The 13,847-nt window shown below is 46.0% G+C and overlaps 1 protein-coding gene across 2 annotated transcripts in view; it reads left to right on the forward strand.

Moving 5' to 3' along the window:
- Positions 1 to 13,847, forward strand: part of SNX29 (sorting nexin 29) — a 530,502-nt gene that overhangs the window by 338,505 nt on the left and 178,150 nt on the right. For both annotated transcript variants that reach the window (XM_055339302.1, XM_055339303.1), the window contains exon 16: positions 974 to 1,090. In XM_055339302.1, coding sequence (XP_055195277.1) covers positions 974 to 1,090 — 117 coding nt within the window. The remainder of the gene's footprint in view (positions 1 to 973; positions 1,091 to 13,847) is intronic.

Below are 13,847 nucleotides of genomic sequence, written 5' to 3' on the forward strand. Positions count from 1 at the left end.
ATGACATCTCACATTTCCCTGAACTGCTCAAATAATTGTAGTTGAATTTGATTTTAAGCCCCGATATGATCGCTCAGTAATCAGAAAAATTACTCTCTGTTTTGACCACAGGATATCATTGTGCTTTTTGTAAGTTAATAGCTGGAAAGACACGTGGTTCATTCTGTACATCAGTCATAGACTACTTTAGGGGAACCTCTTTTTATTTTTTGGGAATGAGCCAAGGGTATTGAATAAACATGCACAAGTTCAGGGGCTCATGGCGGGCCTGAATGGGCTGCATGTGGGCACAGTGTACATGATGGAATGGTGGCACGTGGCCCAATGGTCAAGAGCCAGGGCCCCGGAGTCAGTCCTTTGTTAACGGTATGACCTTGAGCTGCTGCTCCCCTGTGACATCGTTGCCCTTCTGAGAGGCAAGAATAATACCCGCCTCACAGAGCCAGCATCACGAAGATGCAAGGAGCTCACGGAAAGGATTTCCCTAGCATAAGTCAAGTAGTGACTGAGAGGTAGTGGTGCCTCTGCTGTGGTGTCAGTCACTGTCACTGTCACCATCGCCACAAGACTTTGGTTCTGTTTTCTTGGTTTTCAGAACCAAGACCCTGATGAACAGAAGTGGTCAGTTATTTCAACTGTGCCCTAAGTGGGGTCATTCTTGGCAGGCACAGCTCTAGATGAGGAAGAAAGTGTCCATGAAGGATAAAAACCTAAGGCCCTGATAGAGCACTTTCATGCCCATAAACTGTGGACTGTTGCTTCTGTAGCATTGACATCAACTAGGTCACAGGTGCGTTTGACTTACAGGTGCATTTGCACAGTACATAGGTAAGTGGTGTTCTGTCTCCCACCCCCACAACCTCCCGGTTGCCTTGCCAGCAAGTGGCAGCCGCAGAGAAGGTGGGACCAGGGACTGGGGGTGGGACATGGGTCTGCCCTCTGAGCCTCACCCTTGGGTGCTTGTGTGTTCCAGGTGGCGGAGATGCACGGTGAGCTGATTGAATTCAACGAACGCCTGCACAGGGCTCTGGTGGCCAAGGACGCCCTCGTGTCTCAGATGAGGCAGGAACTCATTGACCTGCGGGGACCGGTGAGTGCTCCCGCCTGGGAAGGTCTCAGCCTTGCTCTTCTGCTTGCCTTGTCTGTCTACGCAGCCTCTGCTGCCCACAGCCACCTTGTTCAGTTTGTTCATCCTTGGCAATGGCGAGGGTATAGAAGAGTACAGGGACTGAGAGAGCGAGGGCTCGTGTACCCACCGTCCAGCTTTCATGTGCATTGACCTTCCCTACACTTGGGTTTGCTTCGGGTGGGAAGGGGTGGAATAAACACACGATACCGAGTCTATTTGAAGTCTCCCCTTTGCAACATTTCCTGCCCCCGCACCCCATAATCAATATTCTGCAATTGGTGTATAGCCCTGTCTTTCCTGTTTTTACACTTTGCCTCGTAAATTTACATGAGCAACAAACAGTCGTGGGTTTTGTGTAACTTTTACCTACGTGATGTTACCTGTGTGTATGTGTATCTCTTTGCCCCTTGTTTTTTGTTTGTCTTTAATTCAATATTGTGGTTTGGGGCGTATCTCACACAGATCTAGTATAGGAATTTAAAACTGTGACCCTCTTGATACTTTGGGCCACTTAGGGTGGTCCCCACATATCTGTGGTTCCACCTGCCAGGATCTGGAAGCAGATGACCCTCTTTCTGATGAGTTGTCATACAACTCATACAACACCTCCATCACTCACCTCCTTCATCTCATCACGTAGGCATTGTTTCATCTTCACGTCATCATGAGAAAGAAGGGAGAATAGAGGACAATAAGATATTTTGAGAGAGAGGCTGCACTCACATCTTCTATTATAGGGTATTGTTAAAATTGTTCTGTTACATGCTGTTGTTGCTAATCTCTTAGATGCAGAATTTGTAAATTAAACTTTGTCATAGGTGTCGCATACAGGGAAAAGCAGAGTATATGTAGGGTTTAGTACTGTCCGCAACTCAGACATCCAGTGTGAGCATCTTGGAATATATCCCCCACAGATAAGGGGGATGATTATAATTACTTGTTCTGGGGACCATCCTGTGCATCATAGGATGTTTAGCAGCACCCCTGATTTCTACCCACTAGGGGCCAGTAGCACCCCACCCCATCACAATATCCAAGAATGCCTCCAGACATTGCCAGACATTCCCTGAGGGGTGGGGGCCAAACCACCTTGGTTGAGGGGCCCTGGTCGGGTTCATTCACTTCCTTGACTCTTGAGTTCTCTCTTGCATGAAGTACCATGATAATTTTAATCCAGTTTCACTTTAATGCATAGTTAGGTTGTTTGCATTATTTTGCTATCATAAGCTGCGATGCTGAGAGCATTTCGTCCTTTAGTACATGTTTGTAATAGCGTCTTCATTTCAAAGCTTTATTGTGTCCAATGTTAGATGCTCACAGATTAAAGAATCTCTTGTATCCTCATCAAGTAGAACTGTCCTCAGTGGTACTCGGTCTTATTTAAAGTTAGCCACACCCATCTCCCTTCTCTATTATTTTGAATCAGATACTAGGTGTTACTTCATCTCTAGACCTCTTTGTATAGATCTTAAAAAAAAAAAAAGGAAACCATAAATATAATATTGTCATCCCTCCATAACCCTTGATTTCTGTATAGACACTAGCATCCACATGAGATCTCTGTGTTGTCATTGGTTACGTCTGTGTGTTTATTTTCTTTTAATGTAGTTGTTTTGACTTTAGTGAAATATAAGCTGAAATGTACCATCTTAGCTAGTGTTCAGCATGGGTGGTGTGGTGTAGGTATGTGGACATTGTTGTGTTAACCCTCACTGCTTCCCATCTCCTGAGACTTGTCCTCTTCCCCAGCTGAAGCTCTGTCCCGTTAAACCTTGGTGCCCCATTGCTCCCTCCTCCAGCCCACACCTACCACCATCCCACTCTCTTTGTCCTTAAATCGAACTGCTTGATGATGTTTCTGTCTCCATAGAATCTTCCTTCACCTCTCTTTCCTTTCTCTTCCTTAACCTGTATTTGTGGAAGACCCTGAGTCGTGTCACCACTTGAAACTGGCTGATGGCACCTCTGCCATGATCTTCTCTGTGCCTCTCTGTTGCTTATATTTTCTTGAATTGGCACTTGCGTCTGGGGGCTGGGATGTAGGTGTAATTTTTCTGTAAACATTGCTGTCACTGGGGCCATGTGTTTGGTCAGGAGACACACATAGTCTGCCTGTCTCTCTTCGATCCTGGTGGACCTTTATTAGCACTTCCTACATCCACTATACAAACAGTGTTTCCCTGAGACCGTGCCTCAGGGCAAACTTGATGAGTTGGGTGGTACTTTAAACACCAGTGAGTTTTACTTTTTTTTTTAAATACCTGTTTACAATCCCTCTGTGAGTGTGCAGGAGTTCCTGCTGACACTTTGACATCTCTACCAACACTCCCGGGCCTGAGGTGGGTTTTAACTGGTGTTTTTCTTTTTAAAATTTATTTATTCATGAGAGACACAAAGAAAGAGAGAGGCAAAGACACAGGCAGAGGGAGAAGCAGGCTCCATGCAGGGAGCCTGATGTGGGACTCGATCCTGAGACTCCAGGATCAGGCCCTGGGCCAAAGGCAGGCGCTAAACCACTGAGCCACCCAGGGATCCCCAACTGGTGTTTTTCTGATCGTGAGTGAAGTGGACCATCTTGCCATTGGCTAGCTCATATATTGTTTCCATTTCTGTGACTTGGAGCCTGTGCCCATTTCCTGTTGGGTTGTGTGTGTTTTCTTGCTAATTTCTAGCAGTTCTTCTTGTGTCTTTTCAGTTACACATGTTGTGAATATTCCCTCCTGGCCTATGGTTTACTCATGAGCTTTTAATAAAAGTGGAAAATTTTAAGTCTCTGGAAAAGGGAGAATCCTTTAATGAGACTCCACCACTCAGCTCTGGCAGTAATCAACTCAGGGTTGTTCTCAACTCATTCTTACTCAATTCAGCCCCTTCCCAACTCAGATTATTTGGATGCATATCCAAGTCATGATATTACTTCAGTCACAAATAATTCAGTATTTATCACTAAAAGATATTTACAATACCATCATCATACCTAAAAAAATTAATGATAATTCCTCAAATGTCCAGTCAGTGTTCAGTGTTCTCCAGTTAACCTTAGATATATTTTTTTAATTTATTTGCTTTAACCAAATCCCAGTGTGGTACAAACATTGCAGTTGGGGGATAGATATTTTTAGTTCAGTATTTCTCTCCCCTCCCCTACCCCACCCCTGCCTTTTGTTGTTATTATTGAAAAGCCTGGTGTTTTTAACCATCTCCTATTTATGATTTTGTTGATTGCAGCCCCATGGTGATCCTTACCATGTTCCTCTGTCCCCTGCCTTTCCTTTGAATTGGTCCTTAGCTGTAAAGTCTGAATGAATTTCAGCCTTTTTTTTTTTTTTTTTTGACACCTTGCCCTTACAGGTGGTGGTGTAGTACTTCCATCTGAGGGCACTTGAGCATTGATCTGGAAAGGTGCTGCTGGAGGTGCCACTGGACACCAGACCCTGTTTGTTTATATGATGCCAGCATGTGAATGTTACCTCCTGTGCTTAAAGCTCCGTAGAGCAGTCCTTGATTGGGTTGGTTTTCCTCACTCCTTGCATGTCCAAGATGTGTACAAGGTCTTTGTGGATTTCTTTCATTAGGGAGATACATGTTTTCCTAAGCGAGAAACACATTTAGTAGGTACCTATTGTGTATTAAAGAGCCCTTTGTGGGAGGTGATTTCATCTTTGTTTTATAGGTTGACTGAGGCTCAGCGAGGTCCCCAAATCTTTCTATATCATGGACCTAGATTCAAACTCTGACTTAATCCACAAAGTCTATTTTCTTTCTCATGCTCCAACTTTGGGGAGTTAGGGAGAACAGATGTGGATGGGTTCCCTTGTGTTACCCATTGCCCTTCCAAGCAAAGTTCCATGGGTCCCTCTGTGTGTACTTCCTGGTTGTGTCCCACATTAAAGACTTGGGCAGCATAGCTTCTCATTTTACTGCTATCTGTGGCCCCATAGCTGAGAAAGGACAGTGGGGTTGCAGGAATGGGGAACTCCCTGTGCTGACTTGTATTTCAGAGTGTGAGCAGAACTGGTGTGGGGAGCAGACAAGTGGCTCCCATGTCCCTGCATCCTGGCATACTCCAAGGCCCACCTTACTAGAACAGGACTTGATAGCAGATGAGGACCAAGGAGTGGTCCCGTTCCTTAGAATGGGTTCATTTTGGATCCCAGAGGAATGCCTGTGTGTCCTCAATGCTGAAGGAAAGATAGGTCACTCCTGTCACTGCAGGTACATTTTCCGAGAGTGCCTTCAGTGTATTATTCTCTTTATGGATGATGAAAACAATGAGCCAGCTGGTCTAAGTCAATTCTGATTTTAATAAGATAATATTTATTGAGTATTGTTGCTGCTGTCTTTGAGACGTAGTGATTCCTGTGGTAGGTGTCAAGTTAATGTGGGGTGGCTCACTGAGTGAAGAAATGGGCGAATGAGTGAAAATCACAGGTAGGAGATGGTGGAGTCCAGACTGTCCTTGGGCCCCTTTGACATGCATGCCCCCCTTCTCTGTGCCAGGACATGCTCCTTTTTGTTTCAAATCTGAATGCCCCATGGGGCAGTGACATCCGTTCTCACAGAGGAGACCCTGACTGTCAGGGGGTGCTTTCCTGGGGTGTGTGTGTGTGCAGGTTGTGATGGCCAGAGATGGGGGAGAGGAAAGTGGGTGTTAAGGGGCCTGCAGGCTGTGGGAATGGCTGGCCATTTGGGCAGTGACCCCCCCAGAGGACACTTTGGCCTTGTCATCATTGTCTCAGGCCTGCTCCAGAGTCAGACAGCAAGGGCCAAAGGAAGGAGGAAATCTGAAGCTCAGTTTCAGTTCTGGAGGCTTCTCTTCCTTTGTGAGAAGCATCTGTTTATGGAATCTCTGCCTCTTCTCTCTTCGTTTCCACTGGGCCTGGCTCCCTGCTGCCCCTGGATTAGACTGCCTCCCACACCACTGCAGTGTTCTAGGGCCTCAAGGGCACCGGTTTTTGCTTTATCTGGAAACCATCCCAATTTGCTCTTCCAAGTGGGGAGTAACGTGGCATCTCTGGGCCGCTTAGCGAGAGACTTGCCAGTAAAACCACTCAGTGGTGGGAATGTGGCAGGGGCCTGAGCATTTTCATCTCTGAATTCCCAGTGCCTGGCACCACAGCACACATAGTAGGTACTCTGTAAATGTTCGCTGTGCGACAGCTTCATTTGCACAGAGCCTGGGAGGACTGCATGGACCAAATAATTTTTTTTTTTTTTTTTTTTTAAAGATAGGAGCAGGGACATTGTTTGCTCTCGGTGACAGACTTTTAAGCCAAGTCACTTATTTTAAGAATGAGTTTGGGATTAGGGGTTGAAGTTTTTTCATTTTCTTTTTTTTGAATGTAAGTATTTTTAGGACTCTGCTCATTATTCTTTGTCCCCCTCTGGTATAAGATGTGAATGAATGCCGGAGTTTTTTCTTTCTTTCTTTTTTTTTCCTTTAGCGGGGATTTGATTACAGCCCTGAGAATTCTCTGGGAGAACAGCTCCTGTTTTGAATAATAAATGGAGACAGAGAAATAGAACCTTGTAAGACTGTAAGGCGTGGAGGTCAATTAAAGTCCCCAGTGGGGAGAGCTGAAGGCTAAGCGACTCATTACCTGCGAGTTTGTTCTGCTCTCGGGAAGCAAACTTGGTCTCACTTTACATAATTGAATCTGGATTCCTCTTTTTTTCTGCCCTTGTGGTGGGTCTCTATTTCTGTCCCAAGCACCCTTTAATTAGATCCCCTCTCCTGAGGAGGGTCTGACTCGAGGCCTGTAAAATCACTGCCCGGCCCTGACTCAGCATTAGCCCCTGTGGCTTGCTTGCCCACAGCATCATTGCACTCTTACTTGTCCCCCAACCTTCCCGCCCCATTAGCCATGGTCAGTTGGTGCTTGATGTTGGTGTCCGTTCCTATCCTCTCCCCCTGAGCACGGCCCTATGTGATGGATGGATTAGATCCAGGTTTCGGCTGAGCTAACGGAGGTGCAGAGAGATTTTGTGACTCAGCCCGGGGCATGCAGCTTCATGGTAGCAACAAATGTGGACCGAGTCCTTTCTCATTTTTTAAATACCATGCCGCTTATGCTTTCATTTTTTTTTTAACTTTTTTTCTTTTTTTCATTTCAAGCCAAATGTAGTGTCTATTGTGCTCTAGGCCAACACACTGGGTGGTTTCAAAGACTCCCATTCCTCTGTGGTGAAGCTCTCACACCTTCCCACTCCCTACCTGCAAAATGAATCTCTCCCTTTCTTGTCTCCCCATCTCACTTTGTACATCAGAGTGGTTTCTTTTTTTAAGCATACTAATCAGTTCTTCCTGATAGCAAAAGCGCTCTTTTGGAAACTCCGAATCTGGAGAAGGCAGTTTCCCAAAAAGCAGAACAGTGATTCAAAGGGTATGTAAAGGTGGTGCCTCTAGAAAAGGGGAAGCATGGTGATGGAATAATCTGGAAAATCATTAGACCAGAGTGTGTTCGACAAGCTCTCTTTTGCTGTAGCACTTCTCACTTTTGCCTCGTAGCTCTCCAAAAGAGGTAGAGAGAACCATGCAATATATGCATTATTTCCTAAAATTAATTCCCCAAGGAGCATCTTTTCTAAGATGTTTTTGGAGGAATGCATTTGGGAAACTTAGGGCCAAGTTACCCACGTACTGGCTGGCAGGGAGCTCACGGAAGCCTCATTTGTCTCCCAGGCCTGCCCTGGCACACCATCCGCGGGAGCTGGAGGGGGCAGGCGGTGAGGCCGTGTGGCTGCGGGGTGCAGCGGGCTGGCTCCGACTGGCCTTCTGCTTGGCCCCAGCTCACTGGGGCCTCGGTCATCTGGGCAGCACTGTGCCCCGGGCACTCGGGCCTCTTACCCAGTGGCTGCCAGAGAGCAGGTGGTCCTCCTCCTCTCATGTGTTCGCTTCTCTCCTGCTCTGTTTGATTTGTTCTTCAGGCTCTGTTTCTCCTCCTGTCCCTTGTGCTTCTCGCTTGTCCTCTCCCCTGTGTCTACCTCCCTTCCTGCTCCTCTAGCTCCTTCTCTGCTCCTTCCTTTGTCCCTCGGCCTCTACCCGTCTTCATCGGTGGCTCTCTTTCTCTGCCACTTCCTGCGTGTGCCTTGGTCTCCGGCTGCCTGCCTGTCTCTTGCCCGTGCCTGAGCCTTTCTCTGCAGCCGGCTCTGTCTCTCTCCTCCCCGCTCCTTCCCACGTTCTCTCCTTCCGTGAGCATTTGCGTTGCTATGTGGCGTGAAGATGCTCACTGTTCGACAAACTCACATGCCTTCTATTTTCTCTTCCTCGTCCGACTGGTGTGTTTTGCGCCGGGCCCCTGTGAAGTGGCTTAGGATCCAGTTCCCTGAATGCCTTTGTGGACTCTCCCCTCTTGGCCGCTCCCCTCCTGAGCCCTGCGCCCTAGTCTGGCTTTCCACAGCACTTGGTGCTGCGGCCTTTGTCTCACTGTCTTAACACTTTTGTGTTGAACTTTGTTTCCCTTGCAGACTGATCACTTCCCTGAGACGGGGCTCCATGTCCATGTCCCTCTTCTTGGGCCGGGCCCACAGTGTCCCTCATGGAGCCTCTGATGCGGTATCCATGGTAACACTCTGTTAACCAGGATACTTGATTATTCATTAAGGTGCCTTCCTGGTTTCTACCAGATAACAGATTTGCTGTTAATCCTTGTTCTAAGCTGCTTGGTGTTTCCATGGGATACCTTCTTCTACTGTTGAAATGACTGAGCTAGTGGTGGGAGAGGAAGACAAGTAATTTAAAATTCAGGGGTGAGGTGGAAGGAGGAAAAAAAACCTCATCCCAAGTTTTTTAATATGGCTCATTTTGAAATGAAATGCTTCCTGGGACTTTCTTGGTATCGTTAAAGCCTTCAGAGGGAGTGATCTCATTTGGGGGCTGATGCTATTTAAGTAGAGAAGCTTAATAAGAAATATATTTTTCAGCTGGGTGACACTTGCAGAATATCTAATGATCAAGTACCAAATTGTCTGCGGCCCCACAGCAGCTCTAAACATCGTGTTCCAAATTATAAGAGGCTTTTAAATTCAGTACTTGGACCATCAGTGTTTTAATCGTCTACCGTCTTGAAGGAGATTATTTTTAAAAGTGCCATTTAAGAGAGGCTACTAAAAATATGTCTCACATAGAGGCTTAGCTTAGACATGTTAGTTTTTGACACAAAATCATCCAGAAAGATGCTTGCAGAACCTGCTTTAGACCTCTCTGTGTCCCAGAATAAAAGCCCCTCTTGGAGTCCAGCATCTTATTCTGTCCAGAGGCAAATACCCTGAGTGATCACATGCACATTGCTGGTAAAGCAGAGCGTTCTCCAAATTGCCAGTCTGCCTCCCCACTGTGCCTGGGTTAAACTCTTGTCCCTGGTTTATGCCTGGCTTGCTCCTTACCATGGGTAGGTGGGTTTCATGAGCGAGCCCCCGAGGGGCTACAGTTTACGGTTTGAGTGGGCAGCGCCTGGCTACCCAGGGCTTATTATGGGTGCAGAACTTTGAAAATACATTTTCATGAGGATGAGAGTTTTGTGTCTGCTGGCAAATACAGCATGTGCAAGCTTTGCCCCAAAGCGGGTCTCATATTGATGCAAATAGGAAACACTGGCAAGGTACGGAATAGTCCAGATTTATACACCTGGTGCTCCGTAATGATTTCAGCTGTGCATTGAGCGAGGAATTTGCTGCACTGGCTGCGACTGCCTGTCGGTCTCTCATGTTTTGTGTGACTGTCTCATGCAGCGCGTGGGCACATTGTGGGGATGTGGTGGATGTGGAAGGTGCGGGCTCTGCCCTTGCAGAGGTCAAAGACTAGAATCTGTTTTATGTGGCTTGCATCTCTCTGGTTTGGCTGCTTTGTAATTTGGTTGGAGATAAAGGTCTACATGGGGGTAACTCTGACACCTGTCCTGCCACTGATTCTGAAGAAATAGAAGCCAAGATCACGAGGCGGCTTTTGACCGCCCATCTTACCGATTCTCTCTTCCCCAGCACAGCTTCGTGAACGGCTCCTTTGAGTTGGCTGCCCACAGTGCCACCAGCCCCACCAGCCAAATTGGCAAGCAGTGGCAGCCAAGATGCTCTTGTGCTCAGACCCCCTGTGCCCCCTTTTATGTGCCACCAAGTCCTTCCTGAAATGAGCCTGTTGTTTGTTTGTTTTCATCTGACCCAGATGCTCACATTTGCATGAACCAAAATCCCATGCTCAACACACACACATTATTGGTGCCAGCAAGGCCCACTGTTATTTATGTAATAAGGTAGCATGATCTCACTCTGCCTTCTGTGGAAGCTGTTCCCACACTACACCCCTGCCTCCCCCAAGGGTAGCAGCCTCAAGACCCTGGGTTGCTTTGCTCCTGACCATTGTGTGTTTTATTGGCATGTAGGTTTCCCTACATAGGGATGTCATTAGCTTGGTAGAGGGGTTCCTGTGATTAGGATACTGTAAAGGTTGCTCTGGGCTAGGACCTATGCCCCACATGGTCAGACTGCAGTGCTGTCTGGATTCATTTTTGTCATCTTCAAAATGTGGATAGTCCCAACCTATTCCATTCTGTCACCACCATGTCTTCTAAGCCTTTCTGACCAAGACACATCCGTTAAATGCCAACTTATTCTGTTTCTGCTAAATTAACACAGTATTTCTAAGTATACATGACCACATGGTAGTACTTATACAAACTCTATAACTAGATACATTATATGTACTTATTCCTTAATTTAATAAATTTTTCTCTGTGATAATAGAGCTCCCTTCTGATTAGTTCTATCTTTCCTACTAATTGCATATGACTTTCCTCATGTTTGTTAGGTTTCTTCCTAGCATTTATAATCTTTTTTTTTTTTTTAAGGCCTATCTCTACTACTCCTCTTCTGGCCTGTCATAAACTGAGGGCTGCTGTGTTGGGCAGTGAGCAGTTTTAGCAGAATGGCATGTAGACCTCAAAATAACTTAGCAGTTTGCTCTGGAAGCTTTCCCCATCCTCTTTAAGTGCATTTATGTTTTTTCCAGTAAAAAGGAAAAATGCTGTTTTTGTTCTGTGTTTCATGGATGTTGAGTCCCTGGCCGGTTGGTTTATGGGATCCAGAGTAGATTATGCCTAGATATGTTGTGGTTAGATTGGAACAGATGCATCTTGGTAAAGAGATCCCTGATTAATTTGGTAAAACCAAACTATTGGTTCCCTTGATCTGTTCTTTTGGAAATGACCTCTTCCTGAAGGATGGGTGCCATCTTGGAATTGCCCATCAGGTTCTTGGCCCTTTTGCCCATGGTAACTGCAGAGTGGCTGCTCCTATTTTTGAGGAAAATTATTTTATTGACTAAGATTCAGATTGTTATCTACCAGATACTCAAAAATTGGGGAGTTTGTCCATACCAAGATGGGTGATTGTGCTTTGAGGTATGCCTGGTGGTTTCAGCTGGGCAGTTGGGATCTGACTTGACCAAGGTTTCTGATAAAATTGGAAAAACTTAGGTCCCCTTTCTCCTGGGAAAGAGGCTCTCCTTTTGCTTTCCTGGAGCATCACGGCCTTTGGCAGGATGAGTGTGTCACCTCTGTAGGGAATCACTCCCTCCCACTACTGCAAGGCCCACAGCCATCTGTTGCCCCCAGCGCCTTGATACAGTGCCGGTGTTTCTTCTAGCCTTGTTGGAAAGAGAATCGGGCAGATGCTGGAGCAGCACCTGACTCACGCCGTCTTGCTAACCTCTTACTGCTGGCTCTGGGGTCACAAGGTTCTGCTGCCCCTTCCATTTGCTGTTGCTCTTCATACTGTGGGCAGTGCCTTGCTTCTCTGCCTTTTGTCTTTCAGGAGACATGTTTCAAGTTTTTTTCTAAGTTGTGTAAACAAAAATACATTTTTGGAATAAATTATATATAAACTGTATATTGAACAGAGTAAAAAATACACATCCCTCCCCTAGAGATTGCTCCTACGAAGAGGTTTGGTATCTATCATTCCCATACAGTCTTGTGTTCACATAAACTTCAAATTTTTTTTAGAGAAATTTATTTATGTATTCATGAGAGACACTCAGAGCAGATACACAGGTGGAGGGAGAGGCAGGCTCCCCATGGGGAACTCAACATGGGACTTGATCCCAGGACCCTGGGATCACAACCTGAGCCAAAGGCAGATGCTTAACCACTGAGCCACCCAGGCATCCCTACTTTACGATTTTTAACAGCTGGTTGAGTCTTGGCTTTCTCCATTCATAAGCATGAGTTGGCATCTCCTTCCCTCCTGCTCTTCCACATCTTTCCTAGCCCTCGAAGTCCAGCTTGTTTCCCAGCCATTGTGGCCCTGTCAGTACTGAGTTATTTTTATTTGTGACTTCCTCTGCATTCCTATAATCCTCCTTTCCTCACTGGGCTACCCATTTTGTCTGCTTTTCTTATACCTGCCTTTGTTTATGAATTTGTTCTGTTGAGCTCTATCCAGTTAAGTCTTTCTGCTGGACACACATTCATTCTGCAGTGGAGGGGACGCAGAGCTTTGTTCACACATAATTGTGATGGAGGAGGATTATGTGTGATGGTTGGTTCTCGAGACACATTTGTTGAGTAAACGCATTAACAAACAAGAGATGGAATTGTGTGGGATGGGTGTAATGGTAGCACAGTGGTGGGTTGAGTGAATGATGGGATTGGCAGGGAGGGCTTCAGAGAGGAAATGCTGGAGTTGGGTTTTGAGGATGAGTAGAGACCAGTCAGGAGGACGGGCCTGCAAGACTGAGGGAATGGTGGTGTCAGTCAGCATGGTTCCTTTACAGACATTATTCACTGGTTTGGCAAGTATCGTTTCGCTTTGGCATCAGATAATGAAATCCTTAAAAAAAAAAAAAATGGGAGTGGCATTTATACTTCAACCTATAGCAACAGATTACATTTATTTGAGCACTCACTGTATACCAGATTCTTTCCCAAGTGTTTTATGTGCAGCAGCAAGTGCATGGAGTAAGTACCCTGGTTTCCGCTTCAGGGACTAGGGAACTAAGGCAGAGGCACAGTAGGGATTGTCCCCAAGTCCTTGTAGCCAGTAAGTGATGGGGCTGGTAAGTATCCTACTCTTTCAGTCTTCATATGCTCATCTTTAAATAGGACTGGCGCTGCCCACCAGAGAGAGTTGTATAAGGTTTGAATTAAATGAAATACTGCTTCTAAATGATTCAAAGTAGTGGGTCACATATTACCTTATCCTAACCCTTAGTAAAATAGCACCCCATGCTTTATTTTTCTGCACAGCACTGACGGCTAGTTGGCATAGCGTTGTTTATTTACCATCTCTCCCCTTCATCCTTTTATACATGACTGTGTCCCCAGGGCCAGGTAGAGACTATGAAATATTTGCTGAATGAACGACTATTAGTTTGTACTTCTCACCGGAGTGTCCTGATTGTGGGTGCCCAGAAAATACTGGGTGAACGTGACCGTGGCTAAACATTCTGTACCCATTCCACACACCAGTGAGGGACCACAAGTGTATGTGTCACAAGACGATCAACATTGGCTGTTTTCCTTTTTTATTTGCTGTCATGTGTAAGGAGCTATCATATGTCTCCCGCCTCTGTTTTTCCTGATGTCTCGATTTAAACAGTTTCCAATTTGAGTATGAAATTACCCATCAGTCACAGAGAGAACGTCTGCTTTCCTTGGTGGCTGTTAGAACAAGCCAGAGCTTAATTGGAGGAATGGTTGTTGGAAGAATAAGGGCTGGCTAGAGA

This window comes from Nyctereutes procyonoides, unplaced genomic scaffold (assembly GCF_905146905.1).
Source record: "Nyctereutes procyonoides isolate TBG_1078 unplaced genomic scaffold, NYPRO_anot_genome, whole genome shotgun sequence".
NCBI lineage: Eukaryota > Metazoa > Chordata > Mammalia > Carnivora > Canidae > Nyctereutes > Nyctereutes procyonoides.